The following is a 17,806-nucleotide window of genomic DNA, read 5'->3' as shown; positions in this document are numbered from 1 at the left end:
TCTCTGATTAAGAACAATTGTAACTATGATAATAACAATCGTTACTATGGAGTTAATCAGAGATTAACTTTGATTTGCGTTTATGCAACCGGCCCTTAGAGTTTTGTTATAAATTACCTCAATTATTTCCATACTCGAAAACGTGCCTCTTGAAAGTCGTAGAGAAAAAAAAAAAAAAGTACAAAACACGCAAGAAAATGACTTTTCGTGCTCTTTTGACAATATACATTGCAAAAAATTTACCGAACGGGTTTACAGTTCGCATAACGAACCGTCATCGATAAACATCATGAAAAAAAAGGGTTGGGGTGGGGGGTGGGGGATAAAAACTGTTTCACCAATACAAAATCGTTGGAAAAATTAATCAATCAAAACAAAAATTAAAAAAACCATGAATAAAGGTTACAGAATGAAACAAATCTCTCAAGTTACACCTTTATTTGCAACTCAACCCTGTAAAAAAGATAAATCACTTACACAACGTATTCCAAGCTCTCACCCCTTACCTACCCAACCTTTGAAACCGTTCGAAACCTTGAAAGCCGCAAAATGAGTGCGTGATAGAGCTAACAAAAAGTGGGGGCTGCCTGCTGTTGTTTTCCCATAACCCATTACTTACCGCACCTCTCAATCACCCCTACCCCTGCGTAAAAAATCGCCTAGTCGCTAGACGCAAGTAAAGAACGGCAGCCCCTGGGCAGACTGTGAACGGTGGAAGACACTGGACAGCCCCACCGAGCAACGAGGGCCTGGCTAGGGTCCAGTTCTTTCGAGACACTGCCACCCCCTGCTCACGACCGACTGGTACACTGCCACCACCGCTCTTTCTCTCGATCTCGCTCGTTTCAACAGCTACACAGCATTTTTTCGACTGCTACACAGCACCACTCCGCCTGCTGTTCACATAAAACACGTTAGTTATTGCATGAAGACTGGGGATTCGTCGTGGACGGCTCCACGCCGCCTTGTCAACCCTCACACTACACCAAGACTGAGGTTCGAGTTAATAAAGCGGCTGGAAGCGTTTCGTGACGTTATTTCTTACAAGTAAAACAAGCCATGACTGGTTTTGTAAGTAAATTTATAGGGGAAATCGATTACAAACAACCAAAAACTTAAACTCTAGAAATCAAACCGTACATGTTAACGAATCATGAAAGGAAAAAAATGAAAAAATAAAAACTAAAATAACATTCAAAATGATCGGGCGAAATTGACTTCGTCAAAATTAGTACATAATTGTTCCTTCAAAAACATATTAAATCAAAGAAACTTTCAGTGCTAAGGTCTGAGGTGATTTTTTTTGTTTAAATATCTAGGGTAAATACCTTTCAAGAGAGCAATGCCTGTAACAGCTTTCACGATCACTCTGCTACAGCTCTGCTACCTGAAAAAAAAAAGAAAGATAAAATAAGTACAATTGTTATAAAATATTAGTAACTATTATTTCAATTTTACAAAAAAAAAATAATCTTTCATATGTTGGTTATGAATCCGTGTTTTTGGATTTTTGGAAAAAAAAAAATCAAAATTGTATAACAACATTTTGCGATTTACCTATGAAACTGCAAAACCGAATGCTCTGAAATCTTGCAAACTTTTTAAGGTCATTGTAATCATGGTAAAACGTTAATCAAAATTTATTCGTTTATCCCCTTCCAAAAATCTCATGACGTCATTTCAAAATTTTGCCGAATAAATCTTCTCTGAAATATGCAAAATATTATAACTACAATTGTGATTTATCATAGACTTTAGAATTGCTTTCCCAGGTTATTCAAAAAAAAATAATAATAATAAAAAAATAAAAATAAATACATAAATAAATAAATGAGACAAAAATGATGACGCTTCTTTATATACTACTTTAATATTACATACATATCTTTATTTTAAGTTATAAAAGTTATCATAAAAAAATATAATTCGCAAAATCAAATCTTGTAATTTTTACGAAAATCTGGATTTATTTTCCTTCGATCTTTGATTTTTCAATTTTTAAATTTTATAATTTTTGGATTTATCAATTATCCGATTTTCGGATTTCTTTTTTTTTAAACTTTCGAATTTTCAGTTCTTAATTTCTCTACTTTTCGTTCTTCAATTTTTCATTTTTTGATTTTTTTGTTTCTCAATTTTTAATTTCTCGATTTTTCAATTTACATTAGCTCTATTTTATATTAGTTTTTCTTTTATTAATTTCCTTTATTTTTGTTTCGTTCGATTTTATAATTTTTAAATGTTCAATTTTACTATTTTTGGATTTTTCAAGTTTTTGATTTCCACTTTTCAGAATCGCCAAATTTTTCGTTTTTTCAACTATTTTTTTTTTTCAATTTTTCAATTTCTTGATTTTTAATCATCATTTTCCCGATTTATTAATTTTCATTTTCTCTATTTTGTACCACAACTTTTCGTTTTTCATTTCCTTTACTATTGTTTCTTTCGATTTTATAATTTTTCGTTCATTCAATTTTTCATCTTTACGACTTTTAGGTTTCTCAATTATCTTATTTTCCTATTTCCTTTTTTTTTCGATTTTTCAATTTTTCAAGTTTCCAGTTTCTTAGTTCTATCAAATTTTTCGTTTTTTCAACTTTCATGCTTTTCAATTTTTCAATTTCTCAATTTGGTTCCTCAATTCAACATTTTCCCGATTTTTAATTTTCATTTTCTCTATTTTCGATCACAATTTTTCGTTTTTTCATTCCCTTTACTTTTGTTTTTTTCGATTTTATAATTTTTCGTTCATTCAATCTTCGAGTTTTCAATTTTACAATTTTAAACTTCTCAACTTTAAATTTTTCAATTTTTTGTTCTTCAATTTTTCCATTTGCAGTTTTTCAACATTAAAATTTGTCATTTTTCGGTTTTTCTATTTCTCAATTTTTAATTTTTCGATTTTTCAATTCTCGTTTTCTCGATTTTATGACAATTTTTCGTTTATGTATTCAATTTTTCAATCTCCGGTTTTTTAATTTTTAAATTTTCAATTTTACAATATTTGGATTAATCAATTATCCAATTTCCTTTTTTTTTTAAATCTTTCGATTTTCAAAGTTCTTGATTTCCAGTTTATAATTTGTCAAATTTTTCATTTTTTCAACTTCATTTTTTTCAATTTCTCGACTTCGAAATTTTTCAATTTCTTGATTTTTAGTAATCATTTTCCCGATTTTTAAATTTTCATTGTCTCTATTTTGTATCGCAATTTTTCGATTTTTTTCATTTCCTTTACTGTTGTTTCTTCGATTTTATAATTTTTCGTTCATTCAATTTTTCAATTATCATATTTTCCTATTTCTTTTTTTTGATCTTTCGATTTTTCTTTTTTTAATTTTCATTTTCTTTATTTAATGATAATTTTTCGTTTATTCAATTTTTCAAATTTTCAATCTTTGATCTTTCAGTTTTACAATTTTTGGATTTCTCAATTATCTGATTTCTTTTTTTAATCTTTTGATTTTTCAAGTTCTTGATTTTGAATTTTTAGATTTGTCAAAGTTTTCATTTGTTCAATTTTTTAATTTCTGTTTCTCAATTTTTAATTTTTCGGTTCCTCAATTCAACATTTTCCCGATTTTTAATTTTCATTTTCTCTATTTTATATCTCAATTTTTCGTTTTTTCATTTCCTTTACTTTTGTTTCTTTCGCTTTTGTAATTTTTCGTTCATTCAATCTTTGATTTTTCAATTTTTAATTTCTCAACTTTAAATTACTCAATTTCTCAATTTTTAATTTTTCAATTCTCGCTTTCTCGATTTTATGACAATTTTTCGTTTATGTATTCAATTTTTCAATCTCTGGCCTTTTAACTTTGAAATTTTCAATTTTACAATTTTTGGATTATTCAATTTTCAACTTCTTGATTTCCAATTTTTAATTTGTCAAATTTTTCATTTTTTCAACTTCATTTTTTTTCAATTTCTTGATTTTTAGTAATCATTTTCCCGATTTTTAAATTTTCATTGTCTTTATTCTGTATCGCAATTTTTCGATTTTTTTCATTTCCTTTACTGTTGTTTCTTCGATTTTATAATTTTTCGTTCATTCAATTTTTCAATTATCATATTTTTCTATTTCTTTTTTTTTGATGTTTCGATTTTTCTTTTTTTTTTAATTTTCATTTTCTTTATTTAATGATAATTTTTCGTTTATTCAATTTTTCAATCTTTGATCTTTCAGTTTTACAATTTTTGGATTTCTCAATTATCTAATTTCTTTTTTTAATCTTTTGATTTTTCAAGTTCTTGATTTTGAATTTTTAGATTTGTCAAAGTTTTCATTTGTTCAATTTTTAGTTTTTGTTTCTCAATTTTTAATTTTTCAGTTCCTCAATTCAACATTTTCCCGATTTTTAATTTTCATTTTCTCCATTTTATATCACAATTTTTCGTTTTTTCATTTCCTTTACTTTTGTTTCTTTCGATTTTATAATTTGTCGTTCATTCAATCTTTGATTTTTCAATTTTTAATTTCTCAACTATAAATTTTTCAATTTGCAGTTTTTAAGATCACCATTTTTCAAGTTTTGGATATTTCTATTTCTCAATGTTTAATTTTTCATTTACTTTATTTTTGTTTTCTTTCATCATTTTTCGTTTATTCAATTTTTCAATTTTCAATCTTTGATTTTTCAATTTTTGGATTTCTTAAATTTTTGATTTCCAATTTTTGTATTTCTCGTTTTCCCGATTTTTTAATTTTTTATTGTCAATTTCTTTATTTTATATCACAATTTTTCGTTTTTTCATTTTCTTTGTATTTGTTTATTTCGATTTTATAATTTTTCGTTCATTCAACTTTTCAATCTTTGATTTTCCAATTTCTCGACTTTCGAATATTTTGTTTTTTCGATTTTGCACTTTTCAGATTTCAAAGTTTCCCAATTTTTAATGCTTTTTCATTTTTTCATTTTTGATTTTTCAATTTAACAGTTTTACAATTTTTCATTTTTTTTTTATTCTAAAAGTGGAAAAATCGTAAAATTGAAAAATCGAAAAACCAAAAAATCAGAAAAAATTGAAACAGAAAGAATGAAAAAATAAGAAATTAGAAAATCGAAAATGTGGACAATCGAAAAATTGCAAATCGTAGAACCAAAGCTGGACAAAACTGAAACATTGAAAAACGAAAAATTGAGAAACTTCAATCTCAAAAAAAAAATTAATGAATCAAAAAAATGGAAAGAAGAAAAAACGAATCGAACGGAAAAATTGGAAAACCCAAAGATTGAATAATCAAACAATTACAGGATCGTTAAAATTGGAAAGTCTAAAAACCGTAAGATTGAAAAATAGAAAAATTAAATATCAAGAAATTCAAAAATTAAAAATCGAAAAATTGAATAAATAAAAAAAATTTAAAAACCAATCATGGAAAAATAGATATATTTTAAAATCCTAAAATATATATAAGTGAAATATTAAAAAAATTATAACCATTTTTACATATTTAAAAACCGCAAATCAAGAATTGAAGAAACAAAAAATTGGAAAATCGAAAAAATGAAACAAACGGAAAATTACAAAATCTAGAAGTTGAAAAACAGAAAAATTGGAAAACTAAAGAACCGGAACGAATAATTAAAAAATCTAAAAATTGAAATATACAAAAGCTGGAAAATCGAAAAACTGAAAAATTTCAAAATGAAAACTCGAAGAGTTACGAGTACACATCGTGAAATTGAACAAAAAAAAAAAAACCCACGAAAATTGAAAAATTGTAAAAATAAAGACAACAAAAAAACGAATCGAAAAGTTGCAAATCAAAGAAATGAAACATTAAAGAATCCAAAAAAATACATTAAAAATTAAAAACTTGAAAACACGAAAAATTAAACAAAAACAAATGTTTTAAATGAAGAATTTAAAATTCCAAGTCAATTTAGAAATGTTCTATTACAAAGACCAGAAATTTTGAAAATTTAAAATATATACAAATTAATCAAATAAGTTTATTTTTTATAAATTTCTTTAATGAATAATATTACCAGTTCAATGCTAACAACGGCAGTATAAAATATGAAAGTTTACCATTAAACATATCACCACAATTATTTGTTTTAAAATCTGTATTCAAAATTTTCAGGTTATGTTGTTGAAGTGTTCGTTGTCGTCCGATTAGTTCAAATTTAAATCCAAAGATGGCGCTACCGCAAATTTTGACATGGCCAACTCAATTAATCTTTAAAGAGATATCTCTATCGAGATTAAAGGAGTCGGCCATGTTTTAAAATTGTTGAGAAGAATTGAGAATTTTAAGGGAACCTTGACGCTATTAAATAACAAATACTTGCTAATTTACGAAAAACCAAACATTTTTTAACTGAAAAAAATTATAAAAAAGTTGCAATTTTTAAATTGTCTAAAAATCTACGTTGAACGTTTGTCATTTCATTTTCTCATAAAACCAGTAATAAAGGTTTCAATGACCCCAGGTGCGTGCTCATGCTCACAATAATAAACGCCTCATTTATTGCAAATGGCAATGTTTGCATTATCAAATAACCAGAAGCGAAAGTGAAAGTAGCAATAAAATTCCGTGGACTACAGCATAATCAGAACATAACCTACCCACAACTTAATTACCAAAAATTCAAACCCGTGTTTAGAAATCCAGCCACCCATCGATCCCAAACCACACCACACAATCAATAAAACCCGTATTTATTTTATCCACTAATGCTCCCTCCAAGGCCACCCCATCACCCCTGCCACCTACCTAAGACCTCGACCTAGAGCGCGACTTGCTGTTGGATTTTGATTTCGACTTGGACCTCCTCCCATCGGACTTGGAAGCCGACCTCGATCTCCCCCTTGAGCTCTTGCTGTCGGAGCGGGAACGTGAGCGGCTGCGGGAACGGTTCTTCGATCGCGACCTGCTCCTCCTTCCGCGTGACCTCGAACGTGACCGCGAGTACCTAGACCGAGAACGTGATCTAGAACGTGACCCATATAACACTCCCTGCAGGTTTCTCCCCGCATTTACCTTCTTCTGCCGCGGTATCTGCGGTGTGGCGACGTCGGTCGGCCGTACCTGGCCATCTGCACCCGCAGCTCTCTGCCGTCGAGCATCCGTCCGTCCATGGCGTCGAGCGCGTCTTCGGCGTCCCGCTTGTCGTAGAACCTGGAACCGGAAGCTGGAGAGAGTCCCAGGGGGCGGAGTACGTACCTGACGAAGGCGAAGCCTCGGCTCTCGCGGGTGAAGCGGTCCCTGGGGATGTAGATATCGCCGACGTCTCCACACCGCTCGAAGACCCGCCTGAGGTCCTCGGGGGTGGTGCGATATGTTAGATTGTCTACTTTTAGTGAAACCATGCCGTCGATGCGTGGGGGTGGGCGGCCGTAACTCATTTTAACGAAACTAATTCAAATGGGGTAAATTAGTGTCTGTTTTAAACGAAATTAAGATTCACCACACTGCACCAGACGTGAAGGGAAAACAATATGGCGGGGCGGCGTTGCCACGACGGCTGAGGTGGAGGGGACAATCTTGAAGAAGGGGGGAGGGTTTTTTTAAATTAAATTAATAAAACGTGTACAAGTTGGTGCCGTCGATGGAATTTCAGATTTTTCATTTGTGGAAAATTTGTGTATCAATGGTGGTGCATGCCAACGAAATGTGGCAACGTGGCTGCAACAGCCTACCAGACTTTTACAACCTTGATTGTGTATTGCTGGTTGCGCACTTCCAATTATCGTTTTTTAAAAATTAATAATATCTTTAAAGTCGACATTTGTAACAAAAATCGCAACAAAACTTTATAACTCCATTGAAATTGTTATTGAAAATTACTGTGTAATTATTTCGTAAAAAATTAACTACAAATGAATTTCTACTACCACCTTTATAACATTAAATTCCCTTACGCTTTTGTTAGTCACTTGTAGGGGAAGGTGGAACAAACTGAATCACACACAATTTTAACCAACTTCATAACTGAAACACTAATAAAAAAATTTATTACTTGTACATGAATCTTAAATTAATCACAATAGAAAATATAAATAAATATAAAAGAATAAAAACTAACAATGCAGTAAATGAACTAAGGTACTTTTTTGAGCTTAACTTTAATCAGTTCTTGTTTGTACTAATCCACACCGAATTCGTTCCTAATCCAAGGAAACACCTTCGGGCACTGGAAACAAGTATACAAATACCTGTCCTGGTTGAAAATCCTGGAGTGAACTTTACACATATTCGGCACAGCGCAGGCAACTTCACTCTGATCAAAAACGTTATCGCAATTCCATGCTTTAAACGAATTTAGTCGACCAATGGGAGTTGGGTCCTTCATCCAACTAATGGCCTGCCAGCTGGTCACAAACCACACGTCCGGTTGTTGCGAAACTTCCGCTATAAAGTCCTACCACAAAAATTTAGCCACCTTTTGAACAAATTTAGATTCCCTACCTGAAAAGCGTCCAAATACTCTTGTTTCTTAAACCACGAAGAATGAAAATGTAGCCCAAACGGAGCCCGATTCGTGAGATAATGTCGCTTGAAATTGTGAATCAAAATCCTGTAAATGTCATCACCGGAAAGGTTACTGGGACAAGAGTCCACCATCGCGCACGAATAACCATCAGCTTCAAGTTGATTTAGTACCATTTCCCAAACCGCTGGGTATGACCTCGTTGGACAATTTTGTTTGAAACTGGTACACTCGTGGGGAATTTTGTGGTCCAAAGTGTATGGCCACAATGGCGGGTTTGAGAATGGGGCCACAATGGAATTGTCGTACACAAAACCAAACTCTTTCATCATTAAAAATTGGCGATTCCACCCAACTTGTAGAAATGGGACTCTTAACCCTTTTATGTCACTTAGACGGACTTTGGAAAACTTGTTGATAATGTTAGCTTGACCTACCATTTCGTCAAACCATTCCTCTATGGTGGCATTATGGGACCACCATTCCTCCGGAGCGCGATGTCTGTAAAAAAAAGGGTCAAACAATTTCTTCGTTTTTTTGATTTTGGAAAAGTACGTTATAGAGTGGACAGCAATTTCGTGCCCTTGGTTCCACAACTTCTGGGTATGGTAGTAATTATTGAGTCCATGATTCACAAAGAAAGTCGCCCTAATAGAACACCCGTTGGGGTTCTTCCAGTGGTTGAACAACATCGTATCAAACAACTCCCAATTATCACTATTGATAGCACCATCAAAAGTCAAAGTTATCATCTGTGGAGTCTCAGAAGGGAGCAAATTTCCCGGAATTTGGGTACCATCAGACGAACAAAAACAATTTGGTAGCACACAGGTTGACTGATTGCATGGTAACGCCGGATTTGGGTCATGATTCGGGTCACAGTGACGTTCGTCACTACCATCTATACAGTCTACAGAACCATCACAAAAGTAATATTGCGGAAGACAGGTGCCATCTCTGCATGGTTGTTGGTTTTTGGAACATTTGGGTTTATTGAGTGAGCTTGCAGGGGTGATGGTTTCTGCAATTCTGGATAAATATTTTGCGACTTTGTTGAGTAGGTGGTACCTGAAGTTATGTCACAATTGTCCACGTTGAGTTTGAAGTCGCAGATTTGCCTGTGGACGTCGAACAGAAGCCCTGTGGAGCACCTGAAGTCGAAAACTTCTCCTTCTAGACACAGGAAGTACTTGGAACATTCGGTGGAGGTCCAGATTTTGTGTGGGGGGCGGTCTGGGTCGCGGTAAAAGCGGCCGTTTTCGAGGCATTTGACTTGTTGGCTGGTGGTTGTAGCTGTTGCGTTGAATTTAAGTAAATATTGTGTTATGGAGTGTAAAATACGAAAATGCAAGTTTCCCGTCTAACTGATAATTTTCTAAGCTAGTGAACCGGTGACTGCGCGATATTGGTACAACACTAACTAATTTTTTCCAGTTCATCGCGTCCAAAAAATGAGCACAAAGCCTGAAAACTGGTACATAAATGAAGCTTTCGTTCATTAGTGAGGTACCAGTTTATTATTTGGCAGTTCCGGTAATTACATAATTTAGACATAATTTAGGTACCGAAAAAGAGCAAATTATAGCCTACTTTAGAAGTTGTGGTCTAGAGAATACTTTTATTAGAAAATCGACAGGTCGTGACAGGTTTCGACTAAGTGTAGCTATTTATTAGGTGCATTATCCGTGAAAATGTAATTTATGTTAATGGTTGTACAAATTTGCATATAGTTTGCTCAATTTAAGTCGATAATGAAAATTTAATGTTTTCTCGAAACTCTCTTAGTTTCGAGTTACAGTTAACATTAGTCACGGTATTCCCATGATTTCATTTTAGCATAAAATCGTTGAGTGTAAATAAAGTTACCTAGGTTAGTTTTGCATATTTTATTACTTTTATGGAAGAATTAATATGGCTAAGTCTGGAATTGTAGTCGACTTGTAGAATTGTATACCTTTTATGTGTTTTCTCAATGAAAAACTTTTATAGAGTTTTCATTTTTAAATAGTGATCGTTATGAAGTGACATCAAATTAGTGACATTTCAAATTATAGTGCTAAATTTAGAGATAAATCTCGCAATAGTATATTATTATACTAGTTTAATAAGACGTCTTATTGTGGCACGCATGGGTTTGGGGCACGACGAGCGCAGCGAGGAGTGTTCCAAAGGAATAAGTGCCACAATGCGTCTTATTAAACGAGTATAATATACTATTTTTTCTACTTTGCATCTGATCGAAAACAAAAATTAATAAAAATTCAAGGTTATAATTTAGGGCCTTTTAATTCGAAAGGTTAGTTGTAGCGTTGTGGCTAACTTCACAATGTCAAAGTTTGACATCTAACCACCGAACACTAACAATCTAACTTAAGTTTGCCTCAAAAAATGGAAGAAGGGGGCCCCACTTCTTGCACGCCACCTGAAATACAGTTTAAAAATTGATCCCATTATTAAACTGGTTTCGGTTTAATAATGAGGCCATTGTTAACGCAAAGTAGAAAAAGTATTTTTTGTTATAATATGCTCAATTTACAAATAAATATATCGTAACAAATACGGTAATATACTCACTGTTCATTATTTAAGAACCGTAACTATATCAACAAATTTATGTGATGTCTGCTGCATAATTTTAAAAAAATAATTTTTGTCACAACACGTTTGTGTTTTATAAGAAATTTCATAATAGTTTTTATTTTCAATGTAACACAATACGAATGAAAAAATAAGATCAACGGAGGCTATTAAAAATGATAAAATTGTGAATTTTAAGTATCAGTATTATACCGAGAGAGACGATCAAAGATAATTATGGATTTTGGGAAGTTTATCTTTGATCGTTTTATTTTCAGCTTAAATTTTCAAATTAACGGTAATCTGACAAGATGAAAATTCTTTCAAAGACAGTAAGTAATAAGTACATACATATATAAATTAAAGAATGTTTGGGGTTTCTTACGTTTTATTTTTTAACGAATGTAAAAGAGTGGGATTCCCGGTGTTTTTTAAATAATTTAAAAGAATCTTGAGGTTCCTTGGTGCTTTGAATAAATCTTGAAAATCTGGTGTTATAATATGAAATAAACTTGGGGCTCACAGGTGCTTTTTATTCTTAAAAGAATTTGAAAGAAAACCTTGGGGGCTCCTGGTGTAGTTTTTGCAAGAGTTTAAGCATCTTGGAGTCCTCTGGTGTTCTATTTTTGACAGAATTTTCGAATGGTTGGTGTTATTATTCCTGAAGGAACTTGAAAAATCTTGGGAATCTTGGTGTTTTATTTTTGAAAGAATTTGAAACAACCTTGGTGTTTAGTGGTGTTTTTTATTCTTGAACGAATTTTTGTTTCTGAAACAATTTGAAAGAATTTTAGGGATTCTTAGTGTCTTTTTTTAATGTGAAATAATCTTGGGGTCTCCTGGTATTTTTTGTTTTTGAAGGACTTGGAAAAAATATTGAGGCTCCTATTTTTGAAAGAATTTTGGGGTCCTCTGGTGTTTCTATTTTTGAAGGAACTTAACAAAATCTTAAAATCCGTTGATTTTTTATTCTTGAGGAAATTTTGGAAAAAATCTTGAGAATCATTGGTGTTACTTTTGGAAAATTTTTAAATAATCTTGGGGTTCACTATTGTTTTTTATTCTTGAAGTAATTTGAAAGAACCTTGGAAACCCCCGATGGTTTGTTTTTGAAAAAAATTGAAAAAAATCTTAGGAGCTCTCAGTATCTTTGTTTTAAAGAAGGTAAAAGAATTTTGGGATCCCCTGAAACTTTTGTTTTTGAAGGAATTTGAAAAAATCTTAAGACCCCTTAAATTTCTGTTTTTGAAAGAATCTTGGGGTACCCTGGTGTTTTTGTTTTTAAAATAACTTGAAAAACATTTTTAAATCGGTTAGTTTTTTATTCTTGAAGGAATTTGAAAAAACTTTAATATCGGCTTATTTTTTATTCTTGAAGGTATTTGAAAGAATCTTGAAAATCTCTCGTGTTTTATTTTTGAAAGAATTTGAAATAACCTTGGGGTTCACTAGTGTTTTTTGTTCTTGAAGGAATTTGGAAGAACCTTCGGTGTCCCCGATGGTTTGGTTTTGAAAGATTTTGAAAAAAATCTTACGAGTTGTCAGTGGCTTTGTTGTAAAGCATGTAAAAGAATCTTGAGGTCCCCTGGTGTTTTTGTTCTTAAAGTAAGTTGAAAAAAATATTTACAACCGTTGGTTTTTTTATTCTTGAAGTAATTCGAAAAAATCTTGGGGGCCCTGGGGGTTTTTTGTTTTTGAAGGAATTTAAAAGAATCTTGAAAATCTCTGATGTTTTATTTTTCAAAAAAATTTGAAATAACCTTGGGGTTCACTGGTGTTTTTTGTTTTTGAAGGAATTTGAAAACCTTGGGAGCCCCGGGTGCTTTATTTTTTACAGAATTTAAGAATCTTGGAGTCTCCTGATATTTTTGTGTTCTTGAACAGTTTGAAAGAATCTTGAAAATCTCGGGTTTTATTTTTGAAATAATTTGAAATAAACCTGAGGGCCTCTAGTGCTTTATTTTTGAAAGAATTTAAAAATCTTGGGGCCCCGTTGTGTTTTTTGTTCTTGAAGGAATTTGAAAAAATCTTGAGAACTTCTGGCGTTATTTTTGAAAGAATTGGTAACAACCTTGGTGTTCACTGGTGTTTTTTTTATTCTTGAACGAATTTGAAAAAACCTTGGAAACTCCCGATGGTTTGTTTTTGAAAAAAATTGAAAAAAGTCTTAGGGATTCTCAGTGTCTTGTTTTCTTGGTGTTTTCGTTCTTAAAGTAACTTGAAAAAAACTTTTAAATCCGTTGGTTATTTATTCTTGAAGGAATTTGAAAGAGTCTTGAAAATCTCTGGTGTTTTATTTTTGAAAGAATTTAAGAATCTTGGGACCCCGTAGTGTTTTTAGTTCTTGAAGGAATTTGCAAAAATCTTGAGAATCTCCGGTGTTATTTTTGAAATAATTTGCAACAACCTTGGTGTTCACTGGTATTTTTCATTCTTGAAAGAATATGAAAAAATTTTAGGGCTCCTGGTGGTTTGTTTTTGAAAAAGTTTGAAAGAATTTTAGGCGTTCTTAGTGTCTTTTTTTAAAGAATGTAAAAGACTTTAACAAAATCTTGAGCCCCCTGATATTCTACTTTTGAAAGAATCTTGGAGTCCCTTGGTATTTCTAGACGGAACTTGAAAACATTTTTAAATCCACTGATTTTTTATTCTTGGGGAAATTAGAAAAAATCTTGATAATCGTGTTGGTGTTATTTTTGAAAGAATTCGAAAACATCTTGGAGGCTTCTTAGTGTCTTTCTTTTAAGAATTGTGAAAGAATCTTGGGGTCCCCTGGAATGTTTGTTCTTGAAGGAATTTGAAAAAATCTTGAGGCCTCTTGCTATTTTATTTTTGAAAGAATCTTGGGGTCTCTTAGTGTTTTTGGTGTTAAAATAACTTGAAAAAAATCTTTAAATCCGTTGGTTTTTTATTCTTGAAGGAATTTGAAAAAATCTTGAGGGACCCTGATAGGTTTTTTATTCTTGAAAGAATTTGAAAGAATTTTGAAAATCTCTGGTGTTTTATTTTTTTAAGAATTTGAAATAAGCTTGAAGGCCCCTGGTGTTTTAGTTTTGAAAGAATATATGAATCGTGGGGCCCTGTAGTGTTTTTTGTTCTTGAAAGACTTTGAAAGAATCTTGAGAATCTCTGATGTTTTATTTGTAAAAGAATTTGAGATAACATTTAGGGCTCACTGGTGTTTTTTATTCTTGAAGGAATTTGAAAGAACATCTTGGGAGCACCTGGTGCTTTATTTTTGAAAGAGTTTAAGCAACTTGGGGTCCCATGGTGTTTCTATTTTAGAAATAACTTGAAAAAATCTTAAAATCCGCTGATATTCTTGAAGGAATTTGAAAGAAAACTTGAAATTCTTTGGTATTATTGTTGAAAGAATTTGAAATTACCTTGGTGTTCATTAGTAGTTTTATTCTTGAAGGAATTTGAAAAAATCTTCAGGGCCCTTGATGGTTTTTTTATTCTTGAAGGAATTTGAAAGAATTTTGAAAATCTCTGGTGTTTTATTTTTTAAAGAATTTAAGAATCTTGGGATCGCCTAGTGTTTTTTTTTTGTTCTTGAAAAAATTTGAAAGAATCTTGAAAATCTCTGGTGTTGTATTTTTGAAATAAGTTGAAATATCCTTGAGGGCTCCTGGTGTTTTATTTTTGAAAGAATTTAAGAATCGTGGGACCCTGCAGTGTTTTTTATTCTCGAAGCAGTTTGAAAGAATGTTGAAAATCTCTGGTGTTTTATTTTTGAAAGAGTTTGAAACAATCATAGGGGCCCCTAGTATTTTTTTTTATACAAACAAATCTTGGGACTTATGATTTATCTTTGAAAACATCTGAAACAATCATTGAGACCTTTGGCATGTTCTAATTTTATGTAAAAAAAATAACTGAAATATTCATAATAAATTTTTGCGACGTCATCAGTTTTTTGAACAGGGTGGATAAACAAATTTTGATAACCTTGACGTATACCTCAAATTCCAAATTCTGCAGTTGTGTATTTTAGACACTTGACGACAGAGAAAAAATTGGTTTGAAGTTATTTACACGGAACATCCCTCGCCTCTGAAGCACAAGTGAACAAACGGCTTCTTCGAAAAATTATAAAATTAAATTTGGCGAATTTAATTTTTTTATGATAATCCCTAAAACTAAAAAATTATATAGATAAACAAGTCACGGCGATATTTCACAAAAAATATTTGTGAAGTTTGAAAATTATTATTATTATTTTGGACTAATCTATACCAAATTAAAAATAAGGTTGAACTGCTCGATGATGCAAACTGAATTTTAAAATAAAACTTAATCAACAACGCTCAAGATGACGTTATCGTTGTTTCTAAGGAAGTGAAGACAACTTTTGGCGATTTTTTACAATCGTCACGAGAATCACGAAGCATACCAAAAATTTAAAGTAAGTAGTTTCGGAGATTGTATCTAATAAAATCACCAACGGACTACATAATTGGTTACATAAAGACTGCGTTACAGCAGAGTTTGGAATCTCTTCTAAAAAGTAACAAAAAACTCCCTTCGCTTGTACTAATCAAAATCACACGAACCACTTTTTTAAATTAAGTTGTCATTAATTTTTCGATTGAGAAGAAATTCAGAGTAAGCTCAAAATACAGGGTGATCATTTAAATTAAGATGGCGTCACGACCAAGGCAAAGCAGACGACCTTTTCTTTTGCCCAAAAGGAGTGGCGTCGTACCTCGTTTCCATTATAAGTTCATGTTACGTTGATAGAATTTAATATTACAGTTTTGAGTTAATGCGGAAGTAGCGACATCCGCTTTTGTTTTCCTATATTATTCGACGTTAAATTTAAATGATCACCCGGATTTCCAACAGACGACGCGCGAAAATACGAAAACCGATTTTTATGGCCTTCAAGAAAGGTCAGTCTTAGCTGCGTTGCTAACAAATTAATTCAATAATTAATTAAACCAGATCTAGTTAATTTAGTTTATAAAAAACTACGTTAGACGCCCATGCAAGCCGATTTCTCTCATTTATCCTTTTTATTTTTGTAATACAAAATTTACGTCTTCAGTGACCTTTAAAAACTGAACTCACTAATCGGTCTACAATTTAATGGATAAAAAAAGAGCAGCAATTTATTATAGGATTAATCTCGCTTCCACTCAAACCAGAAACGGAACTCGTCTTGCGAATTTATAAATCATCTCCACATTTTTAACAAAATGTAAACGCGGATAAAGTGAAGGTGATATAATTCTAAGATTAATTAAAAAAATATGTAAATCAGATATTATTTAAGTCGTCAATCATCTGAGAGAGTGTCGGTGAAAGAAAAAATCACTGTTGCAGCTTGCATCACATTCACTTTTATCAACTATTCATTTCCATTTCGTTTTACTTTACACATCGCATACATACAATTACAATACATCCATCATAAAACCACAACAACTGGGCTTGGCAGGTGAAATTCAGCCTTGGCATTGCATGACTTTTGATGAACATTTATTACCCGCGCGAACAAAAACTCATAATTGACCCGAATGAGCGCTCCAGAAACCCACAAACAACCAAAACCAAAACCATGCAACCGTTTTTGTTGTTATAAACCGTGACCGGTTCAAAAGCCGCGTAAACCGCGTTACCGGTGTTTTTGGCGGTAAGTTTGAATCAGACGTATACGTACCCACGTGCGTTAAAAAATACAGGGTGGCGGCGAAAAATGCGGAGTGTGCGGACTGCAGGAAGGCCATCACTACACTGTTAAGTGTCTACCGCGAAGACTGCAAACCACGTGTCTTCCTGCGGCTCTTCGCAACTTTCTCGCCTTTATGGTAATAACAAGCAGCGGCATGTGTGGGGAAATGTGTCAGTGCGACGTACGTTTTTATATTAATTTCACTTTGTATGCACTTTCAAACAAACACCCATAATCAGCTTACGTAACGCGTTCGAATTTGCCGCCGAAATAATTACCGAGTATGGATTTCGGATAGCCTGTGTTTTGGCGCCGGTGAACCGCTGAAATTCACCCGGAATCAGAAACGCGAATGTCGACATGAAGCGTCATTAATTTCAACGATCTCGAGTCAGTTCCTCGTCAGTTTGAAATTAGGCAAGCTTAGTGGAACGCAAACTCCCTATTCAAATTTTGTTAAATGGTTTTGGGCGCCAAATCAATGTATACAAAAATCACTTATACTTAACTCAGTTCACATATACCCATCAAAGCTTTATAGCTCCATTATGGCAACAGTAATCATCCTTGCGGTTCGGGTCCATAAAGCTTACAATAGCCAGTTTGACTTATAAGGGTGGTTTGACTTAAGCCACTTAAGTCATAAAAGTTTTACAAGGTGCATGTCAAGTGAGTTTTGTATACGTTGCGGTGGTTAACGTCAAAACTTGCCGTTGACGCAGAGGTTCCCGTTGCACTTGCTGTTCCCACTGACGCTGCTTTTGGAGCTGAAAATTGCCATTGTTGCCAAGTTGAGAAATCGAAAAGTCCAAAAATCGAACATTTAAAAAATCGGGATACTGAAAAATCAAAAACCTGAGAAATTTAATTATTGAAAAATTGGAAAACAGGAAAATTGAATATGTGCTTAAAAAACTGAAAAACTAAAAAAAGGAGAAATCGAGAAATTGAAAAATCTCTAATTTGAATTTTCGAAAAATTGTGAAACCGAAAAAACTGAAAAACCAAAACAATGATAAACCGAAAAATCGAAAAATTGGCATATCGAGAAATCGAAAGGTAAAAGATGCAGAAAGCAAGAACTGGAGAAATTAAAATAGTCCAAAATCGA

At 32.5% G+C, this 17,806-nt stretch overlaps 2 protein-coding genes across 5 annotated transcripts; both read right to left on the bottom strand.

Moving 5' to 3' along the window:
• Window positions 1–423: 423 nt before the first annotated feature.
• Sc35 (SR family splicing factor SC35) lies at window positions 424–7,459 on the bottom strand. Of its 3 annotated transcripts, XR_010281056.1 has the most exons (5): window positions 7,175–7,459; window positions 6,992–7,129; window positions 6,725–6,941; window positions 1,329–1,387; window positions 424–896 (listed from the first exon to the last, which is right to left on the bottom strand). XR_010281056.1 is itself a non-coding variant. In XM_064060746.1 (4 exons), the coding sequence occupies exons 1-3, from the start codon at window positions 7,354–7,356 to the stop codon at window positions 6,725–6,727; spliced, it is 537 nt and encodes a 178-aa protein (XP_063916816.1). In that variant the 5' UTR covers window positions 7,357–7,459; the 3' UTR covers window positions 1,065–1,387. The 3 variants fall into 3 exon arrangements, 2 of the variants coding, with proteins under 2 accessions (XP_063916816.1, XP_063916817.1); XM_064060746.1 differs by lacking the exon at window positions 424–896 and having other exon boundaries at window positions 1,065–1,387; XM_064060747.1 differs by lacking the exon at window positions 424–896 and having other exon boundaries at window positions 1,065–1,387; window positions 6,725–6,923.
• A 484-nt stretch (window positions 7,460–7,943) lies between these two features.
• On the bottom strand, window positions 7,944–17,522 carry LOC135132171 (chitin deacetylase 1). Of its 2 annotated transcripts, XM_064060156.1 has the most exons (5): window positions 16,684–17,522; window positions 9,510–9,734; window positions 8,997–9,462; window positions 8,420–8,942; window positions 7,944–8,372 (listed from the first exon to the last, which is right to left on the bottom strand). In XM_064060156.1, exons 1-5 carry the CDS (start codon window positions 16,748–16,750, stop codon window positions 8,097–8,099), a joined length of 1,557 nt encoding a protein of 518 aa, XP_063916226.1. In that variant the 5' UTR covers window positions 16,751–17,522; the 3' UTR covers window positions 7,944–8,096. The 2 variants fall into 2 exon arrangements, with proteins under 2 accessions (XP_063916226.1, XP_063916225.1); XM_064060155.1 differs by having other exon boundaries at window positions 8,420–9,462.
• Between the last annotated feature and the right edge of the window lie 284 nt (window positions 17,523–17,806).

The sequence above is a fragment of the Zophobas morio genome, unplaced genomic scaffold (genome assembly GCF_036711695.1).
Source record: "Zophobas morio isolate AGI-343-1 ecotype UQ-CSIRO unplaced genomic scaffold, CSIRO_AGI_Zmor_V1 ptg000021l, whole genome shotgun sequence".
Lineage (NCBI taxonomy): Eukaryota > Metazoa > Arthropoda > Insecta > Coleoptera > Tenebrionidae > Zophobas > Zophobas morio.
Note: the sequence above shows the minus strand (reverse complement) of the source record. Positions and strands in the feature narration are given on the sequence as shown.

Coding starts and splice junctions, on each gene's coding strand:
- Sc35 (XM_064060746.1), bottom strand. CDS start 7,356: ATGAGTTACGGCCGCCCACCCCCACGCATCGACGGCATGGTTTCACTA. Junction 7,130..7,174: donor CGAGGCTTCGCCTTCGTCAG/GTACGTACTCCG, acceptor TTCCGGTTCCAG/GTTCTACGACAAGCGGGACG. Junction 6,942..6,991: donor AGATACCGCGGCAGAAGAAG/GTAAATGCGGGG, acceptor GTCACGTTCTAG/ATCACGTTCTCGGTCTAGGT.
- LOC135132171 (XM_064060155.1), bottom strand. CDS start 16,750: ATGGCCTTCCTGCAGTCCGCACACTCCGCATTTTTCGCCGCCACCCTG. Junction 9,735..16,683: donor GTATTTTTTAACGCACGTGG/GTACGTATACGT, acceptor TCAACGCAACAG/CTACAACCACCAGCCAACAA. Junction 9,463..9,509: donor CAATTGTGACATAACTTCAG/GTACCACCTACT, acceptor CCAGAATTGCAG/AAACCATCACCCCTGCAAGC.